The following is a 19,731-nucleotide window of genomic DNA, read 5'->3' as shown; positions in this document are numbered from 1 at the left end:
TCAGTTTGTTTGACCTCACTGTGGGTCAGGAACACAAACTTGCATTCGGTAACAGGCACAGACTGAGGCTTGCGTACATAGATCACTTGTCCACAAACTTCACAACACAGTAAGTCCCCTACGTAAGAGTGAGTTCCATTCCGAGTGCCATTTGCAAGTCTAATTTGTTCATAAGTCAAACAGTGTTAACCTAGATACCCAGCTAACACAATCAGAGGGCACGCTGCAGTTTCACTCACCCTGATGCTGCTGGAACACTGGTTTGCATCTTTGAAAGCTCACAACTTAAAAGTTCGTATGTAGGGAACTGACTGTGATTTGCGAAGCAGGCTTTGAACCTAGTGGTGTGACCCTGAGCACAGGCTTTCACCCTCTTGGTGATATATTTTTATTTTGTTTTCTATTCAAGGTAGGTGAAATTGCTAGTGAGTACAATTTGTTTTAAGATAATTGTAGATTCACATGAAGTTGAGAGAAATAATACAGAGAAATTCGTTGTTATCTTTGATGCACTTTCCCTCCTTGTAGGCAGCCGTTATATCTTGCAGAACTGTAACTCTGTATCATTATCTTTGGGATTTGGCCTTTTTCACCCAGCATACTTCTCTTGAGGTTCATTGAGGTTGTTCAGGCATCAGAAGTTAGTTCACTGTATAGCTGATGAACATGATATAGGGTACCACAGTTTGTATAATACCCAACTGCAAAAGACGTTTGAGTTGTTTCCAGCTTGGGGCTGTTATAAATAAAACTGCTATAAACATTCATGTCCAAATCTCTGTGTGAAGGTAAGTTTCCACGTTTTAGGATCAACCCTAGGAGGGCGGCTGTTGCCTTGTGTTAGTTGTATATTTAGTTTTATAATTGAAATGTCCAAACTGTTATTCAGAGTGGCCCACACATTGAAATCTATTCTTTTATACTTTGCTTATGTCTTTTGTATTTACAGATTTCATTTTTGGAATTTATGCTCCCCACAATGACCCTGAGGTTTGATAGCAAATGCAGTATGTGGTGGTTTGGGGGTCTGGATTTGAATCATGTGTTTTGCAAGCCTCTTTTTCTGGAGTCAGTCACTTAAACAATAGATGAGCCAAGCCGTCTCCTCAGCTTTCATATCATGGAGAGATTTTATTTTTCTCTCCTCGTTAACTCCATCCTGTGAAAAGAATATAGGTGAAATAGTATGTGAAGAGAATATACTTTCTAAGAGTTTTTAATGGTTATTAATTAAAGGATGTGAAATTTTTTCTATGTTTAAAGGCATACCCAATTCATTTTGTCCTCGAATATAACCCTTCGACTGTTTAACAGTTGAACTGTTAAACTGCTATCTCGAGTCTATAACTAACTATAGGTGCTGTTTTGTTGAAGTAGCTCTTTATGCTCTGCTCTCCCCCATTAACATTTCTGTAGATGGCTCTTTTATAAGTCCCCCCATGTAAACAGTCCTGGCAATAAATGAGTAGATCTGTAGATAATGGTTGAAGGATAGCTTCTCTCCAGCAGGACAAATCAAGGGTATTTATTTCTTATCCTAACTCTTATACATCATATCTCAACTTAACTGCTTATGGCTGTTGTGTTTTTCCTGTGGTGTGTTTTATCTGCATCGTATCTGGTTTTGCTCTTCATTAGTCGTATAGGGTTTCACTTTTATTCTCACTTCCAATTGCTTTTTTCTTCATAATTAATTTTTCATATGTGTCCTCGTTTTATTTTACTTTCATAATCTCTCTTATCTCTGTGATTTCTTGGCTTACACATAGTTCAAGAATGAGTTTTTAAAAAATATTTGCAGTGTATATATTTGCATAGGTAAAGCTCAGAAGTGAATTGAGTTTTTTTTAAAGCACCTTAGGCATTTTGATTTCCAGATGGACTAGACATGTAGCGTCACATGTTTTAGGAACACAAAAGTTAAATTTTAAAATTTAAAAAATGAGTGCTTAGGAGGCCTGGGACTGTTACAAACAGTCAGCAGTTGCCTACTGTTTTTAACAATTACAGATGATCTGTGTGATTTCCTGTGATCACTGGATGTTTGTCCCTTCATGGACTGGAATTAACAGATGAAAACTACACTTCACTAAACCTTAGGGAACTAAACTTTTATCAGATTAATTTGTTCTGTCAAACAAATAAAAACCTTATTTCTTTGTTAATAAATGAGTGTTAATGTGCGAAAGAGAACTTTAATGAACACTGCAAAGGTCATTATTTAGTAGTTTAATATTATGCACAGGATGTGAGCAACTTGATGAGGATTTCTCAACCTTGGCACCATTTGCATTTTGGACCAGATGATTCCTTACTGTGGAGGGCTGTCCTGTACATTGATGTGGACTTCGCAGCATCCCTGGTCCCTACACATGGCATGTCAGTAACACACCTCCCCAGACGTCCTTATCACTGAGAACATCTCCAGACATTGCTCTTGCTTAGACTGGGGGTGGTGTCAAATCTCTCCTGTTGAGAATCCCTGGGCACCTATATAAGATTGAGACATTTATGAAAGGTCCCTCCTTAACATCCTGGTACATGTCAATAGATTAGGTTGGATGTAATGAGGTAATAAAATAATCAAATTTTACTTCTTTATACCGTATCTCTCACACTAGCAGACAGCTTAGTATTTATTCCTCAAGCCCATGGAGGAGTTTGAGCATGTTACCCCAAAGCTGTGTCCTAATTCCACAGGAGGCAGGAAGACTGTGTTGCCAAGAACTCAGATGCTATGTTGCACAGAGGATGATGGTCCCAGAACCCAGGGACAGTTCCAGTTGCCTTGGCTTTGGTCAAGTTATGGCTCAGGCTGAGGATCCTCCAGGAGACTGAATGCAACATGTTCTCTTTTTTTCTTATGTCAGATTTAATCTTTAGGTTTCATTACTGCTAGATTTTCTCTGTAAAACCTCCAAGCCTAGGGATGGAGGCAGGCTTGTCTCTGTCTAGTTACATAAAATAGCAAAGTAAGTCACCCTGAGCCCCGCTCATTTCTCCACTCTGGCTTTCTGTACACTGATATCTTTTCTGACCTTTTCTCCCCCAGCAAAACTATGGCCCTGTTTACTGTCCATTCCTTCATGACTTCTGTCTGTGGTTAGTGACTCCTGTATTTTCAGGTGAGGAGTTAATAAATGGTAATGGCTTCCAGATTTGCTTTTCGGTAAGGCTGAGTGAAGTAGAAAATTGGAAACTACAGCAGGGCCACTGACAAAGACATTTTTAGTCAAAAGAGCCGGGGAGTGCCGGTCGCACATCATAGAGTTGTACTTTGTCTGCATCCACACAAGGGCAACTGTGGCTTCAAAAGCCTGGAAAGTCCCCCAGTTGACTGACACAAGGTCCAGTCCAGTATCTGACACAGCGAATGAGGGAACGAATAGCACTTTGGGGGCATTGTGAGGGATGGGGCGTGGGCTTGGGTAGGCAGATTTTCCTTCCTAAGAGAAATCTGAATTGTTGTTGATGCCCTGAATGTCTTTATCACCTATATGCCGTCAAGCCATCAGATTTCAAGTTTGTGCTTTGAACCATTGCTTGAATATTCTTGTCACGTCCTCACTGGGAGTTTGAAAAGAGAAAGGTTCTCTGAGCTCCGTATCCCTCCTCTACTCCCCTGATACTGCCAGACTAATTGTTTTGAGCACAAGTTTTGCTGAATCACAGCAACCTCCCATGGGCCTCCACACCTAGCTCCATTTTGTCTATTCCCCTTTATCTCCTGCCACTCACACAAGGATCCTGATTTCCAGCAGATCAAGTTGTCTTTTTTTTTTTTTTTTTAAATGAACTCTGAAGGTACCAAGCTCATACCTGTTCTGTGCTTTTGCTTATGTTTTACATTCTTGTGTGGGATGAAAATATTCCTTTTTGACATCTGATCATATTCTTACTCATCATCCCAGGTTCAGCTGAAGCCCACCTCCTTCTCTAGGCTATCCATAATGTATCTCTTCTATTCTGTGTTGATCTCGACTTGCTTTGATTCCAAAAGCCTTGACTACAGACAGTACTCATTTTGGCCCTTAGCAGTATATGTCTTTGTTCACAGTGGTAACTAACAGCTTTGCGTGTATAGTTCATTCACCTCTTCATCTTATTAATACATTCCTGGAAGGCAAGTGTTTTGAGCTTTTTATGTTTCATCAGGATATATGCTTAACAGGTACTTGGTAAAGATTTATATAAATGGCTGACCAGGCATTGGTTTTATTCTGATTCTAACCACACCATGTATAATCCCAGATTAAATTTAAGAAGGATGGGCTTTCAGAATGTCAGAGGAGGAAGCTATATTTTCTTAGATGAGAAACTAAAGTTAGAGGTATCTTGGGAAGGGATTTATCAACTAAAAATCTGTGAAAGGAAATCAGTTTAACTTATTTGGATTATGGTATTATGTGAATAATACCATTATTATTGAATATCATGTGAATAATACCATAATAATTATTGGGATTATGTGGATTGTGGTATTATTAATTCCACTTTGAATATAAAATGCATGTCATATTGAGCTGGTAGTAAAAATGAATAAAGGTAGAAATAACAGTTGACAAGGATTTTAAGACATTTGATTTCCAAATTCTGATTTTGATTTTCTTCTTTTTAAACATCCAGATACATCTCATTCCTGCACGAATGGACATTTGAAAGTGCCCTTGTCAAAGATTTGCAAGCATGGAGTGCACATCAATGCTTTCCTCCTTGAACGACGAGTGTAAATCAGACAATTACATTGAACCTCACTACAAGGAATGGTACCGAGTGGCCGTGGACACGCTGATTGAACATGGGTTAGATGCATACAAAGAATTTCTTGCCAAGGAACGAGTGGCAGACTTTCTAGCTGAGGAAGAAATTAATTACATTTTGAACAATGTTCAAAAAGTTGCACAAAGCGCGGCACATGGTACTGATAATTCCTGCGATGATGCCTCATCTTCAGGGACTTACTGGCCTATGGAGTCCGACGTGGAAGCACCAAATCTTGACTTAGGCTGGCCGTATGTAATGCCCGGACTCTTAGGGGGGACGCACATTGAACTCCTCTTTCATCCACCAAGAGCACAGCTACTTACGATTAAGGAGACCATTCGGAAGATGATCAAAGAAGCAAGAAAGGTAATATTTCTATCTCTAGATGAGAGATTTGAAATGTGGGAAATCACCAGAGTGGTATCAATACCGCAGTCTCCAACCATTTTGGCGTCAGGAACCAGTTTCGTGGAAGCCAGTTTTTCCACAGACCAGGGTGGAGGGGTGGTTTGGGGATGATTTGAGTGCATTACATTTATTGTGCAATTTTTTTCTGTTATTCTTATGTTGTCATATATAATGAAATAATCGTACAACTCATCATAATGCAGAATCAAGGGGACCCCTGAGCTTGTCTTCATGCAAGTGGACGGTCCCATCTGGGGGCTGACGGGAGACAGTAGCAGCTGCTCTCTGATGCTAGCATCACTGCCTCAGATCACCAGGCATTAGATTCTCATAAGGAACGAGCAATGTAGATCCCAGTAATTCACCGCAGGGTTCATGATTGTCTGAGAACTGATGCCACCCCTGATCTGAGAGAAGGCAGAACTCAGACTGTACAGTGAGTGATGCGGGGCGGCTGGAGATACGGACGAAGCCTCGCGTGTTCACCCTCCACTCACCTCCTGCCATGCAGCCCAGGTCCTAACAGACCTCAGACTGGTAGCAGCCCGTGACCCGGGGGTTGGGGACACATGGTATCATAGATACATATGTTAGTAAGAATCTCTACATGCATAGACCATGCTTGTTACTTTCGGGAACTATACATACGGATATATAGGCAGGCTGTGTTTCTCATATGTTGCAAGTATCTGAGATCAGGTGTTGGGTCCCTGCTGCAGCTGGCGATTTCCTTCTCTTCATCATGTTCATACATCTGAGAGACCTTCATCCATGAAGTCTAAGGTGTATGGACTGGAAATGGGATGATTTGATGCATTCATAATCTAAATCATTTAACTTTTCCTTAATCTCTGAAAGGAAATATGTGGTTAGTAAATCTGGTAAAATTTTCTTTGTTCTTAAGCACACAGAGCCCTAATTCTTGCTCTGGATATAGTTTATTTTGGCAAATAAAGCATTTTGTTGTTGTTCAGTCATTTGATGTTGTCTGACTCTTTGCAACTCCATGAACTGCAGCACACTAGGCTTCCCTGTCCTTCACTATCTCGTGGAGCTTGCTCAAACTCGTGTCCATTGATTGAGTCAATGATACCGTCGACCGTCTCATCCTCTGTTGCCCACTTCTCTTGCCCTCAGTCTTTCCCAGCATCAGGGTCTTTTCCAATGAGTTTTCTCTTTGCATTAGGTGGCAAAAGTATTGGAGCTTCAGCTGCCGTCTTTCTAGTGAATATTCAGGGTTCATTTCCTTTAGGATTGACTGGTTTGATCTTCTTGCTGTCCAAAGGACTCTCAAGAGTCTTCTCCAGCACCACAATTCGAAAGCATCTTTCTTTGGTGCTCAGGCTTCTTCATGGTCCATCTCTCACATCATTCATGATTACTGGAAAAAGCATAGCTTTGACTGTATGGACCTTTATTGACAAAGTGACGTCTCTGCTTTTTAACATGCTGTCTAGGTTTGTCATAGCTTTTCTTCTGAGGAACAAGTGACTTAATGTCATGGCTGCAGTCACTGTCCACAGTGATTTTGAAGCCCAAGAAAATAAAGTCTTACTGCTTCCATTATTTCCCCATCTGTTTGTCATGAAGTGCTGGGACCAGATGCCATGATCTTAGTTTTTTGAATGTTGAGTTTCAAGCCAGCTTTTCAGTTTCTTCTTTTCACCCTCATCAAGAGGCTCTTTTCTTTTCACTTTCTGCCATTAGAGTGGTATGATCTGCATGTTTGAGGTTGTTGATATTTCTCCTGGCAATCTTGATTCCCGCTTGTTATTCATCCAGCCCAGCATTTCACATGATGTAGTCTGCATATAAGTTAAATAAGCAGGGTGACAATATACCACCTTGACATATTCCTTTCCTGATTTTGAACCAGCTCATTGTTCCATGTCTGGTTCTAACTGTTGCTTCTTGACCTGCATACAGGTTTCTCAGGAGACAGGTGAGAAAGTATTCCCTTCTCAGAAGGTAGTCTTGTTTTTCCTTCTCTAAGAATTTTCCACAGTTTGTTGTGATCCACACAGTCAAAAGCTTTTGTGTAGTCAATGAAGCAGAAGTAGATGTTTTTCTGGAATTCTCTTGCTTTTTCTCTGTTCCAACGGATGTTGGCAATTTGATCTGGAGATCCTCTGCCTTTTCTAAATCCAGCTTGAACATCTGGAAATTCTCAGTTCACGTACTGTTGAAGCCTAGCTTGGAGAATTTTGAGCATTACTTTGCTAACATGTGGAATGAGTGCACTTGTGTGGTAATTTGAACATTCTTTGGCATTTCCTTTCTTTGGGATTGGAATGAAAACTGACCTTTTCCAGTCCTGTGGCCACTGCCAAGTTTTCCAAATTTGCTGGCATATTGAGTGCAGCACTTTCACAGCATCATCTTTTTAGGATTTGAAATAACTCAATTAGAATTCCATCACCTCCACTAGCTTTGTTCGTAGTAATGCTTCCTGAGGCCCACTTGACTTCACACTCCAGGATGTCTGGCTCTAGATCAGTGACCACACCATTATGGTTGTCTGGGTCATTAGGACCTTTTTGTATAGTTCTTCTTATATTCTTGCCACCTCTTCTTAATCTCTTCTGATTCTGTTAGGTTCATACCATTTCTGTCCTTTATTGTGCTCATCTTTGCATGAAATATTCTCTTGGTATCTCTCATTTTCTTGATGAGATCACTAGTCCTTCCCATTCTATTGTTTTCCTCTATTTCTTTGCATTGTTCACTAAAGAAGGCTTTCTTATCTCTTCTTGCTATTCTTTGGAACTCTGCATTCAGATGGGTATTATCTTCCTTTTTCTCTTTTGCCTTTTTCTTCTCTTCTTTTCACAGCTATTTGTAAGGCCTCCTTAGACAACCATTTTGCCTTTTTTTTGGGGGGGGGGGCGGGGATGGTTTTGATCACTGCCTCCTGTACAATGTTATAAACCTTTGTCCATAGTTCTTCAGGCACTCTATCAGATCTAATCACTTGAATCTATGTATCCCTTGAATAAAGCATAGATTCTCTTATTTATTTCCTGAGTTGTGTGGAAACAGTATTTAATCAGGCTTGATAATGTACAATTCTCAAGTAAGTTTCTGAGGTGCTTAGCATGTTAGGGTGTCTGTTTTCTTTATGAAATACTTATATTGGCTTATAAATCTCAGAAATTCTATCATAGAGCTCAGACAAAACTGTAGAAATATTTTTTAATTAACATAATAAAGCTTATTGAGAGCTTTCTATGTACTCAGCACCATGATAGATGCTTTGGAAATTACAACTAGATTTCCCAAGTTGTTTATTGAGTTTTAAAATATATAAACAAAAGATTATGATTGAACTATGACGTGTCTATTTCTCGGTTATGGATACTGTGTTGTTGTTGTTCCGTTGCTAAGTCGTGTCTGACTCTTTGCGACCCCATGGACTGCGGCACAGCAGGCTCCTCTGTCCTCTACTGTCTCCTGGAGTTTGTTCAAATTCGTGTCCATTGAGCCAGTGATGCTATTTAAACATCTCATCCTCTGCCACCCCACTTCTCTTTCTGCCTTCAATCTTTCCAGCATCAGGTTCTTTTCTAATGAGTCAGCTCTTTGAATCAGGTGCTTCAACTTCAGCACCAGTCCTTCCAATGAATGTTCAGGGTTGATTTCCTTTAGGATGGACTGGTTTGATCTCCTTACTGTCCAGGGGACTCTCAAGAGACTTCTCCAAGCACCACAGTTCAAAAACATCAATTATTCAGCGTTCAGTCTTCTTTATGGTCAAATTCTTACATTCTTACATAACTACTGGAAAAAACATAGCTTTGACTATTCAGAGTTTTGTTGGCAAAGTGATGTCTCTGCTTTTTAATATGCTATCTAGGTTGGTCATAGCTTTCCTTCCAATGAGCAAATGTCTTTATTTCGTGGCTGCAGTCACTGTCTGCAGTGATTTTGGAGCCCAAGAAAATGAAGTCTTTCATTGTTTCCCCATCTGTTTGCCATGAAGTGTTGAGACTGGATGCCATGACCTTAGTGTTTTGCATGTTGAGTTTCAAGCCAGCTTTTTCACTCTCCTCTTTCACCTTCATCAAGAAGCTCTTTAGTTTCTCTTCACTGACTGCCATTAGAGTGGTATTATCTGCATATCTAAGGTTGTTGATATTTCTCCCGGCCTTCTTGATTCCAGCTTGAGATTCATCCAGCCCAGCATTTCATATTATGTACTCTGCATGTATGTTAAATAAGCAAGGTGACAATATACAGACTTGACATATTCCTTTCCAAGTTTTGAAGTTCTTTGTTCTATGTCTGGTTCTAACTGTTGCTTCTTGATGTGCATACAGGTTTCACAGGAGACAGGTAAGGTGGTCTGGTGCTCCTATCTTTAAGTATTTTCTACAGTTTATTGTGATCCACATAGTGGATCTATACATACTATGTATATCTATGGATACCTATCTATGTATACTATGCAGTATAAAAATTTAGACCTAAAAGCGGTTTGGGATGCAGACGTACCTGGCATTGCTTTCTTTCATGTCTACAAGACACAGAGATGCTTGGGAAAGCATGCTTTTATGAAGTACAGATGTATTAGATTCCTTGAAACCCACAGGGACATGATGGTTTGCAAGACAGGCAACTAAGAATCTCTAGTTCTCATTAAGGAGACACAATGTTCTAAGACCAATATCACATGCAGCCTTTGCAAAGTAAGGTGATTTTTTTCCCCTTAGATCTTCAAAGCTCAAAAAAGCTGACTTTGTACTCATATTAACCCCTTTAGCAGGATTACATTAAGAAGGCACTCATCTATTCCAATTGTTAAAAATTAGCTGTAGAATCAGGCACATAGTAGGTATCCAAACGTTCACTGAATAAGTTGAGCTATGAGAATTTTTAAAACTCTGTAAACAAATGCTCTGTAAACAAATTCTGCAGTTGTATTTTGTAAAGTAGCACAACTTGAGAATACAAAATACAACTGTAGAATTTGTTTACAGAGCATAGAATGGTCCAGTTTTTAAAATTCTCATAGTTCAATTTATATATAAATTCAGTATATTAGTTCAATATATATGAGTCCTTGTATAGATAATATAGAGCTTCCCTTCCCTTCCCAGCTGTTGAGGAATCCGCCTGAAAGGCAGGAGACCTGGGTTTGATCCCTGGGTTGGGAAGATCCCCCAGGGAAGGGAAAGGCTACCCACTCCAGTATTCTGACCTGGAGAATTCCATGGACTGTATAGTCCATGGGTCACAAAGAGTTGGACACAACTGAGCAACTTTCACTTCATAGGTAATATAACAAATACCAAGTAGTAATATTTGTGAATTTCTGTTTGGGGAGACAGTATGTTTTTGAACTACAGTGTTAACTGAAAATTGAAAAACGTATAAGTGAAGCTTCATATTTTTATTATGTTAGTCTTTGCAGTTATTAGTCCGTCAGCCTGAACCCCAGGCAGTCTCCTTTGGGGCATTGCACATCTGTGATGCAAACTGAAATTCAGAAGCTAGCTTGAGCTCTTAGGCGAGCACTGACTGGACACTGAACATTAGTCATGACCTTCTGATGTATTTTTGTTTCTAATGTGACAGCTGTTTATTTAGTAAACCTTTAAAAGTAATATCCTCTGCCAGGTCACTGTCTTCTGGGAATTCCCACTTGAATTAGCAAACAAGGAACTCAAAGTCCAAACTGTAAAACAATAATATGATGCTTTGCTTCTCTTTCACCAATTCCAAGTGGCATAAAATAAGGAAGAATTTTACCTTTACACTTATCCAAGGTATGTCTATTACCTTGCCTGCATGTATCCATTCTGAGTTCAAAGAAAGAGAATTACCTGGACTTTATAAGTTGAGTAAAGTGAAGTTGGCTGTAAATCACAGTAGATAACTTAGTGGTTTTCTGTTATTTTCCCAAAAGCATTGGAGAATGTGTTTGTTTCTTGCCAGATTTAATACATATTTTGGCCCAATGGGCTGTAAGTATATGGGATGTATGTTGTGTGAGTATTTTGGACGTTTCTTGCTATGTCACAACATTAATTTAAAGATTTTTGAAGGATCCAATACTCCAGAGAAGACAGAGTTATTGACCACATTTTTAAGCAATTTTGCACTGCTTGCCTATAACTGAACAAGGTCCTGTGAAAAATGTTAAAATAAGAAAAGAAAATATTGCTGTGAAATATTATTATGAAATCATAGCTTGTCAGAACACATTGCCTTTGAAAGATTCTGCCTGCTTTTCATGACTCAGCAGCTGAGTTAGGCTCTTGTAAACCTTCAGAGTCTAGCCTATTAGTTATCACAATAAACTTCTTGTTTCTGAACTATTTTCAGAGGACAAATTCTCTTTATTGGTAACTGTCAGTGAATTGTCATGAGAGGATGAAATGTACAAAGAGGATTATCTTTTTTTTTTTCCCATGAAGTACTTGAATAATGTTTATTTTAGAGGACAAAGTAAAGTTTCTTGCTCCCACATTTCTTAGGGAAATTCTTTTGTTTTTTTAATTTTCTTTTTGGCTGTGCTGCATCTTATTGCTGCTTGCCGGCTTTCTTTAGCTGTGGTGAGCAGGGGCTACTCTCTAGTTGCCCTGCGTGGCCTCCTCATTGCAGTAGCTTCTCTTGCTTCAGAGCGCAGGCTCTGGGGTGCATGGGGCTCAGTAGTTGTGGGGCGCAGACTTAATTGCCCCATGGGGTGTGGAAGCTTCCCGAACCAAAGATCAAACCCATGTCCCCTGGATTGGCAAGTGAATTGTTGACCACTTCTTTACCACCAGGGAAGTCTATGGAAATTCTTTTCTTAATCATTATGAGACTATGAAGCTATGAGGTCATAATAAGTAGTGCAAGGAACCAGCATAGCTGAACCCAGTAACGATCTCAGAAAAGAATTTAAATTTGTTTTCACTGTTCTGTTTGCAAATGAGATAAACTGCTTATGAAATAAATGTCATTTAATAGAAAAAAATCAAAATAATAAAAAGAATTCAAAAGCCGTTTTCTTACAGGTCCAAATATTTGAAGTCCGATCATAACCACCAAACTAACCTTCCAGTCCCTTGAGAAAGAAAATAAAAATGATGATCTATCTCATCTCTCTTGACTGGGAATATATTGTTTTTGAATTTTGCTAATTTATTGCATTTGCTTTATCTCTGAATCATTCTGCTTTTATAAGCAGAATATAATCTTTATAGCATTTCAAGGATTCACAAGTTTGTATTTATTCATTTTATTTTTGCCAGTTTGCACTTACAAGTTGTTCAGAGATGTTTTCCTTTCTTTTCTTTGGCATATTTGAGAATTTTCCTATGAGAAAATCCAATTGCAGTTAGCACCTTGTGCCCTAAGAGGATCTTATTTTTATTTACTGGCTCTTTGTTAATCTCCTTCTATTTATGTCACTGTATGGTTGACATAATTATATTTGGTTCAACTTTATAAAGTCTGATAGCGTCTAGCAAGACTTTTCCCAGGTAATTATTTGTCTCTCAAGAGGTGTTCCCAAGATGATATATGCATTTATTCCTAATTGCCACGAATACCTCTTATGAAAATGTCTCCTCTAATTACTTTGAAAAGTCATCTTTCATTAAAGTCACTTTTCTTCTAGTCACTCCATGGTAGATATCCATAAAGTCATCATTTCTGATCGTCTTGAATATGTAAATGTTTAGGCAGATACTGCTGGTTTTTCTGTTTCCTAATTCTAGCCTAGCGTCTTCTGTGGGATGTGACTCTCACTCTTGTGAAATATGGAGAAGTCACATAAGCAAAAATCTAGTGAGAATTAGGGCAGCGTGGTTCCCAAGGTGCTCAGACCTGCATCTCCTGAGTTAAGTCTTGGGTGCTGCCTGAGTCACCGTTCCTGGGTGTGTCTGTTATGGCCTCAGGATCCTTAATAATAACAGAAACTTAAGTACCAGGTGGCCGCATGGCCACAAAGTGAAAGGGGGCTGACAATGGGGACTTTTCCTGGGACTTGGTGGGTGCAATAAAAGTACTGGCGGCTTGGTAGCTAACTAGTTATGGATTGAACAAGTCACTGTGGTATCTTCACTTATTTAAAGACAGACACAAAGCAAAGCCTTTTAGGAATTTTTAAATTGAATGTTCCTGTCCAAACCTCTGATAGCTGTTACCGAGTGCTGATTATTTCAGTATGTTATATTCCTTCATTACATGGGTAGTATTTACTGTGTCACACTGTGTCACTTTCATTGCCATTTCTTTGCAGTCACATCCTGCCCAGCTAAGTGATATTTACGTGTTTATCACTGCCTTTATTATCTCTCTCCTGATGTTTCCAATGTTTATTAAAAATTTCCTCTCTGCACCCTTCCTATTTCAGCACTCACCATGAATATTTCATTCTTTAAATTTGACTCAAAATTAGTTTCTTCCAGGAAATAGCTTTTGCTTAGTCAGATTTAATGACAGTAGTATCCTGTGATGTTAATTTAACAGCTTTTCTTTGAGTAAATGCATTATATGTGTGTGTAAATGTGTGTGTGTGTCTCTCTGTGTGTGTGTATTGAGAAAGAGAGAGAAATCTTGTTAAGAATCTTTTTTACAAAATTTTTTATCAGAGTAGTTATAGTTGCTTTACAATGTTGTATTGATTCCTACAGTACAGCAAAGTGAATCACCTATATGTGTCCATAGATCTCTTCTTTGAATTTCCTTCCCGTTTTAGGTCATCACAGAGCATTCAGTAGAGTTCCCTGTGCTATACAGTAGGTTCTCATTAGTTACCTATTTTATACACAGTATCAACAGTATATATATATATATATATATATAGATAGATAGATAGATAGATAGATAGATATAGATCCCAATCTCCCAACTCATCCCATCCCCCCCTTCCCCTTTGGTATCTGTGTGTTCTCTATATCTGTGTCTCTATTTTTGTTTCATAAATAAGATCATCTATCCAGTTCTTTGCTCAGATCCCACATATATACATTAATATTCGTTTTTGTCTTTCTGACTTGGTTCACTGTGTATGACAGTCTCTGGGTCATCCATGTCTCTAAAGATGACTCAGTTTTGTCCCTTTTTATGAATGAGTAATACTCCACTGTATATATACACTGCGTCTTCCTTATTCTTTCACCTGTCACTGGGCATCTAGGTTGTTTTGATGTCCTGGCTATTGTAAACAGTGCTGCAATGAACACTCACTGGGGCACATGTGTCTTTTTGACTTATGATTTTCTCTGGGTATATGCCCAGTGGTGGGATTGCTGGGTCATGTGATAGATCTATTTTTAGTTTTTTAAAGAACCTCTGTCTTATTCTCCATAGTGGCTATCTCAAGTTATATTCCCAACAACAATACAAATGGGTTCTCCTTTCTCCATACCCTCTCCAGCATTTCTTGTTTGTAGATTTTGTGAAAAAGTCTTTTTTAAATTACTCTGACATTACCATGTCAACTGTCATTGTAATTGCATGGGAATACTCTTTCTATGCCAACCCTGGTGCTGTTCTCCTATCTTCCACTACGACCAGTAACCCTGATATTAAGTATATAATTTTTAACACAGTTACATAAGGGAGAGGAAAGGGGAAAAAAAATGCTCTTTCAGTTCAGTTCAGTTCAGTCACTCAGTCGTGTCCGACTCCTTGTGACCCCATAGACTGCAGGACGCCAGGCCTCCCTGTCCATCACCAACTCCTGGAGATTACTCAAACTCATGTCCATTGAGTAGGTGATGACATCCAGCCATCTCATCCTCTGTCATCCCCTTTTCCTCCTGCCTTCAATCTTTCCCAGCATCAGGGTCTTTTCAAATGACTCAGCTATTTGAATCAGGTGGCCAATGTATTGGAGTTTCAGCTTCAGCATCAGTCCTTCCAATGAATATTCAGGACTGATTTCCTTTAGGATGGACTGGTTGGATCTCCTTGCAGTCCAAGGGACTCTCAAGGGTCTTCTCCAACACCACAGTTCAAAAGCATCAATTCTTCAGTGCTCAGCTTTCTTTATACTCCAACTCTCACATCCATACATGACCACTGGGAAAACCATAGCCTTGACTAGACGCGACCTTTGTTGGCAAAGTAATGTCTCTGCTTTTTAATAAGCTGTCTAGGTTGGTCATATCTTTCCTTCCAAGGAGCAAGCGTCTTTTAGTTTCATGGCTGCAGTCACCATCTGCAGTGATTTTGGAGCCCCCCAAAATAAAGTCTGTCACTGTTTCCCCATCTATTTGCCATGAAGTAATGGGACCGGATGCCATGATCTTGGTTTTCTGAATGTTGAGCTTTAAGCCAACTTTTTCACTCTCCTCTTTCATTTTCATCAAGAGACGCCATAAGAGGGGTGTCATCTGCATATCTGAGGTTACTGATATTTCTCCTGGCAATCTTTATTCCTGCTTGTGCTTCTTCCAGCCCAGCGTTTCTCATGATGTACTCTGCATATAAGTTAAATAAGCAGGGTGACAGTATACAGCCTTGACATACTCCTTTTCCTATTTGGAACCAGTCTGTTGTTTCACGTCCAGTTCTAACTGTTGCTTCCTGACCTGTGTACAGATTTCTCAGAAGGCAGGTCAGGTGGTCTGGTATTCCTATCTCCTTCAGAATTTTCCACAGTTGATTATGATCCACACAGTCAAAGGCTTTGGCTTAGTCAATAAAGCAGAAATAGAACTCTCTTGCTTTTACGATGATCCAGTGGATGTTGGCAATTTGATCTCTGGTTCCTCTGCCTTTTCGAAATTCTGCTTGAACATCTGGAAATTCATGGTTCACATATCATTGAAGCCTGGCTTGGAGAATTTTGAGCATTACTATGCTAGTGTGTGAGATGAGTGCAATTGTGCATTAGTTTGAGCATTCTCTGGCATTGCCTTTCTTTGGGATTGGAATGAAAACTGACCTTTTCCAGTCCTGTGACCACTGCTGAGTTTTCCAAATTTGCTGGCTTATTGATTGCAGCACTTTCACAGCATCATCTTTTAGGATTTGAAATAGCTCAACTGGAATTCTATCACCTCCACTAGCTTTATTTGTAGTGATGCTTCCTAAGGCCCACTGACTTCACATTCCAAGATGTCTGGCTCTAGGCGAGTGATCACACCATCATGATTATCTGGGTTGTGAAGCTCTTTTTTGTGTAGTCCTTTGTATTCTTGCCACCTCTTCTTAATATCTTCTGCTTCTGTTAGGTCCATACCATTTCTGTCCTTTATTGAGCCCATCTTTGGATGAAATATTCCCTTGGTATTTCTGATTTTCTTGAAGAGTTCTCTAGTTTTTCCCATTCTATTGCTTTCCTCCATTTCTTTGCACTGATCACTGAGGAAGGCTTTCTTATCTCTCCTTGCTATTCTTTGGAACTCTGCATTCAGATAGGTATATCTTTCCTTTTCTCCTTTGCTTTTTGCTTCTCTTCTTTTCACAGCCATTTGTAAGGCCTCCTCAGACAGCCATTTTGCTTTTTTGCATTTCTTTTTCTTGGGGATTGTCTTGATCACTGTCTCTTATGCAATGTCACGAACCTCTGTCCATAGTTCATCAGGCATTCTGTCTATCAGATCTAGTCCTTTAAATCTATTTCTCACTTCCACTGTATAATCATAAGGAATTTGATTTAGGTCATACCTGAATGGTCTAGTGGTTTTCCCTACTTTCTTCAATTTCAGTCTGAATTTGGCAATAAGGAGTTCATGATCTGAGCCACAGTCAGCTCCTGGTCTTGCTTTTGCTGAGTGTAAAGAGCTTCTCCATCTTTGGCTGCAAAGAAGTAGTTGAGGTTTCTTGATTCACTTGATAACTTTTATGGGCAAAATATTGTATCCTCCTTTAACTGACCAATTTCAAATGATGATTTTTTTTCAAAGAGACTTCATGGAATCTCATGAAGGCTCTGAATTGCAGAGTCAGTTAGGGCCAGGTTGAATCCCAATTCAAACAGCTGTTTGCATTAGACATTGTACTACAACCTCTCTGAGCTTTAGTTTTCCCATCTGTGAAATGGGTCTGCTAATACTCCAGTGGGTCCTGGTGAGAGTGGAATGGATGGGCTGACATGTGTACCCTGTTACCCCCATATGTTTGGTGCGTGTGGTGTTGAGATGATGACAACCTCTATTCCTCTTCCTCCTCCTTCTACTTTTCTTCCTCTTACTATATTTTTCCAGACCTTTATGTTGTCAAAATTTCATAAGCCTTTATTTTTGCATCATTGTGATTTGGCCTTTCTTTTTTAAAAGTGAGAGCAAATTAATGACCAAGTCCAGCATCTAAGGAGACGGCATCTTACCAGGAATGGCAGCCGAGGTTATTAGCTATTGGTGAAATGACTCAAATCCATTTCTGAAGTATTGTGGTGATTATGTAACAGTGCATTAGCGAAGTGCATAGCATTTTCCAAGGGTTATTGCTTAGAAGGTTCAAAATGGGAAAATATTGATTCAACATAAGTATGTATACTTGAAAATACTACCTACTGTGAAGACAGCTTACATGTTACAGATTTTATACTCACGATGTGCAGAAAGGCATCCTCTTTAATGGACAGTTTTTCAAAATTGAAGAAGAAATTCTAAACCATGCTAAGATCTGAAAAGATACAGAATTTTGGTGAAAAGCTAAGGGGGAGGATGGTGAACATTGTTGTAGACCAAGAGAAAAAAAAAGAGTCATTCCATTTCATCTCTAATTTGAAAAGTGAAAATTTTTTGGATTTTTATACAAAGATTTTATATTTATAAAAAAAGAAGAGCAATTTTTTGTAAGTTTTATTTTAGACCTGACATTTAGTGTCCAAAGTTCAAATAACCCTGAGTTTTTGAACTATTATTACTTACTAAATATTTCTGATATAATTAAAAATGTAATATAGGACATATTATTTAAGACTTACCCTAATTAGTCATCTCAGCTTAAAACTCTTACTTTCCAGACAGAGGGGCTACTTCTTTTTTTGCTTAATGGAAGCAATTAATCTGAAATGTATGAAAAAAATACAAATAAAACTGTTATATAAGATCTCCAGCTTGTTTTTTATACTAAAGTCATGTGTGATTTATGAGTTTCAGGTGTTTTACCAGGCTATGTCTTATCAGGTAAAATCTAAAAATCACCTTTGATTTTCATTTTTAACCTATTTTTATTTGACAGTGGCAATTTGGGCAAGAGTTTAACTTTTAAAAGAATACTTAAAATCATTTATAGGAGACAGTAAACATCAGAAACTCTGCCTTGGTGATGTTAACCTATATCTCTATTACTAGTTGGGGGAAAAAAAGGTTTTAAAATTTGAATTATTAAGAGTACACATTATTTATTTGATTAAGGGAAATGTTTCTAAGACCATTTTCTGCCCTCAGTTATTATCTTTTGGTATCCTTTAATTCTTTTTTTTTTTTTTTTTTTTTACAATTTGAGCTGTGAGAAGCAATTCCCCTAGGATTGCATGTGGTGTGTATATTCTTTCTACTAAACTGTGAGGGGGATTGTTATTGACCATGGCACAGAACTTAGTTCAATGTATTCTGGGATCTCTGAAGTAGACAGCTTATTATTTATTTATTTTTTTTAAGCAGCCCCTTCAGTCAGACAGCTTATTTTTTAGTGATAATTTCTGTTTACTCATTTTCCTTCCTGTCATAGGATTAAAATAAAAAATAAACAGGTACTTATTGAAATGTGTAATATTTTTCTGATACCCCACCTTTAGTAGTTTTTGGAATGGCAGGTCTAATTGTCATCATAAAACATTATGATCATAAAACATTCGGTTTTCCTAATGTCTATGTGATACCGAAAGTTCATAGGGATAGAATTTAGCAGTTTTGCAAACTCAGATGCTTTTCTAGGGCAGAGCCAGAAAAATCATTCTGCACAGGAGAAAGGGGCACGTGATATTCCAATGGGAAGTCAAAAGAGCATGGATGAAGAGAACTTAACCTCAGCTCTGTGGGCATCCCTGTTTAACGCGATGTAAATGGAGGCTTCCCTGGTGGTTCAGTGGTGAAGAATCCGCCTGCCAGTGCAGAAGATCCAGTTCAGTCTCTGGTGGTCTGAGCAGACCCCACGTGCATGGACTGACTAAGCTGTGCACCACAGCTCTTGGGGCTGTGTTCTAGAACCCAGGAGCCGCAACTCCTGAAGCCCGCTCCACACGAAGAGAGGCCGCTGCAGTGAGAAGCTTGTGCTCTGAAACTAGACAACAGCCCCTGTGGCTGCAACTTAGAAAAAAGCCCATGGAGCAACGAAGACCCAGCACAGCCAAAAAGAAATAAATAAGCAAAATTATTTTAAAAATGATATAAACAAATTGAGGTTTGCAGCTGTTTGGGGTGATAAACTTAGGACCTCAGGTCAGACTGAAGTATCTTATCAAATGTTAACTTCCATGAGAATAAAGGGATGTAACTTTCCTTTCCTTATCTGTTCTCTTAATAAGACATGAAATGTAATGGCAGGGGGTTGCTTTAGGATGTCTTTTTGAGGTGAGGGAGGTTCTCGCATCAGATTGACGTTTTGTAGCTCAAGGATTTTTGCCCATTCTCCTGGAGTTGCCACAGATTCATCATGAAACATATACTT

The 19,731-nt window shown here is 38.9% G+C and overlaps 1 protein-coding gene across 1 annotated transcript in view; it reads left to right on the top strand.

Moving 5' to 3' along the window:
* The window catches only part of FAM83B (family with sequence similarity 83 member B), a 100,513-nt gene that overhangs the window by 17,714 nt on the left and 63,068 nt on the right, over positions 1–19,731 (top strand). Inside the window, exon 2 of the mRNA XM_061146359.1 lies at positions 4,627–5,130. Within this exon, the coding sequence (XP_061002342.1) occupies positions 4,687–5,130 (444 nt within the window). The 5' untranslated portion in view covers positions 4,627–4,686. The remainder of the gene's footprint in view (positions 1–4,626; positions 5,131–19,731) is intronic.

Source organism: Dama dama, chromosome 7, assembly GCF_033118175.1.
Source record: "Dama dama isolate Ldn47 chromosome 7, ASM3311817v1, whole genome shotgun sequence".
Lineage (NCBI taxonomy): Eukaryota > Metazoa > Chordata > Mammalia > Artiodactyla > Cervidae > Dama > Dama dama.
The sequence above is the reverse complement of the archived record's forward strand: the minus strand, read 5'-3'. Positions and strand labels throughout refer to the sequence as shown.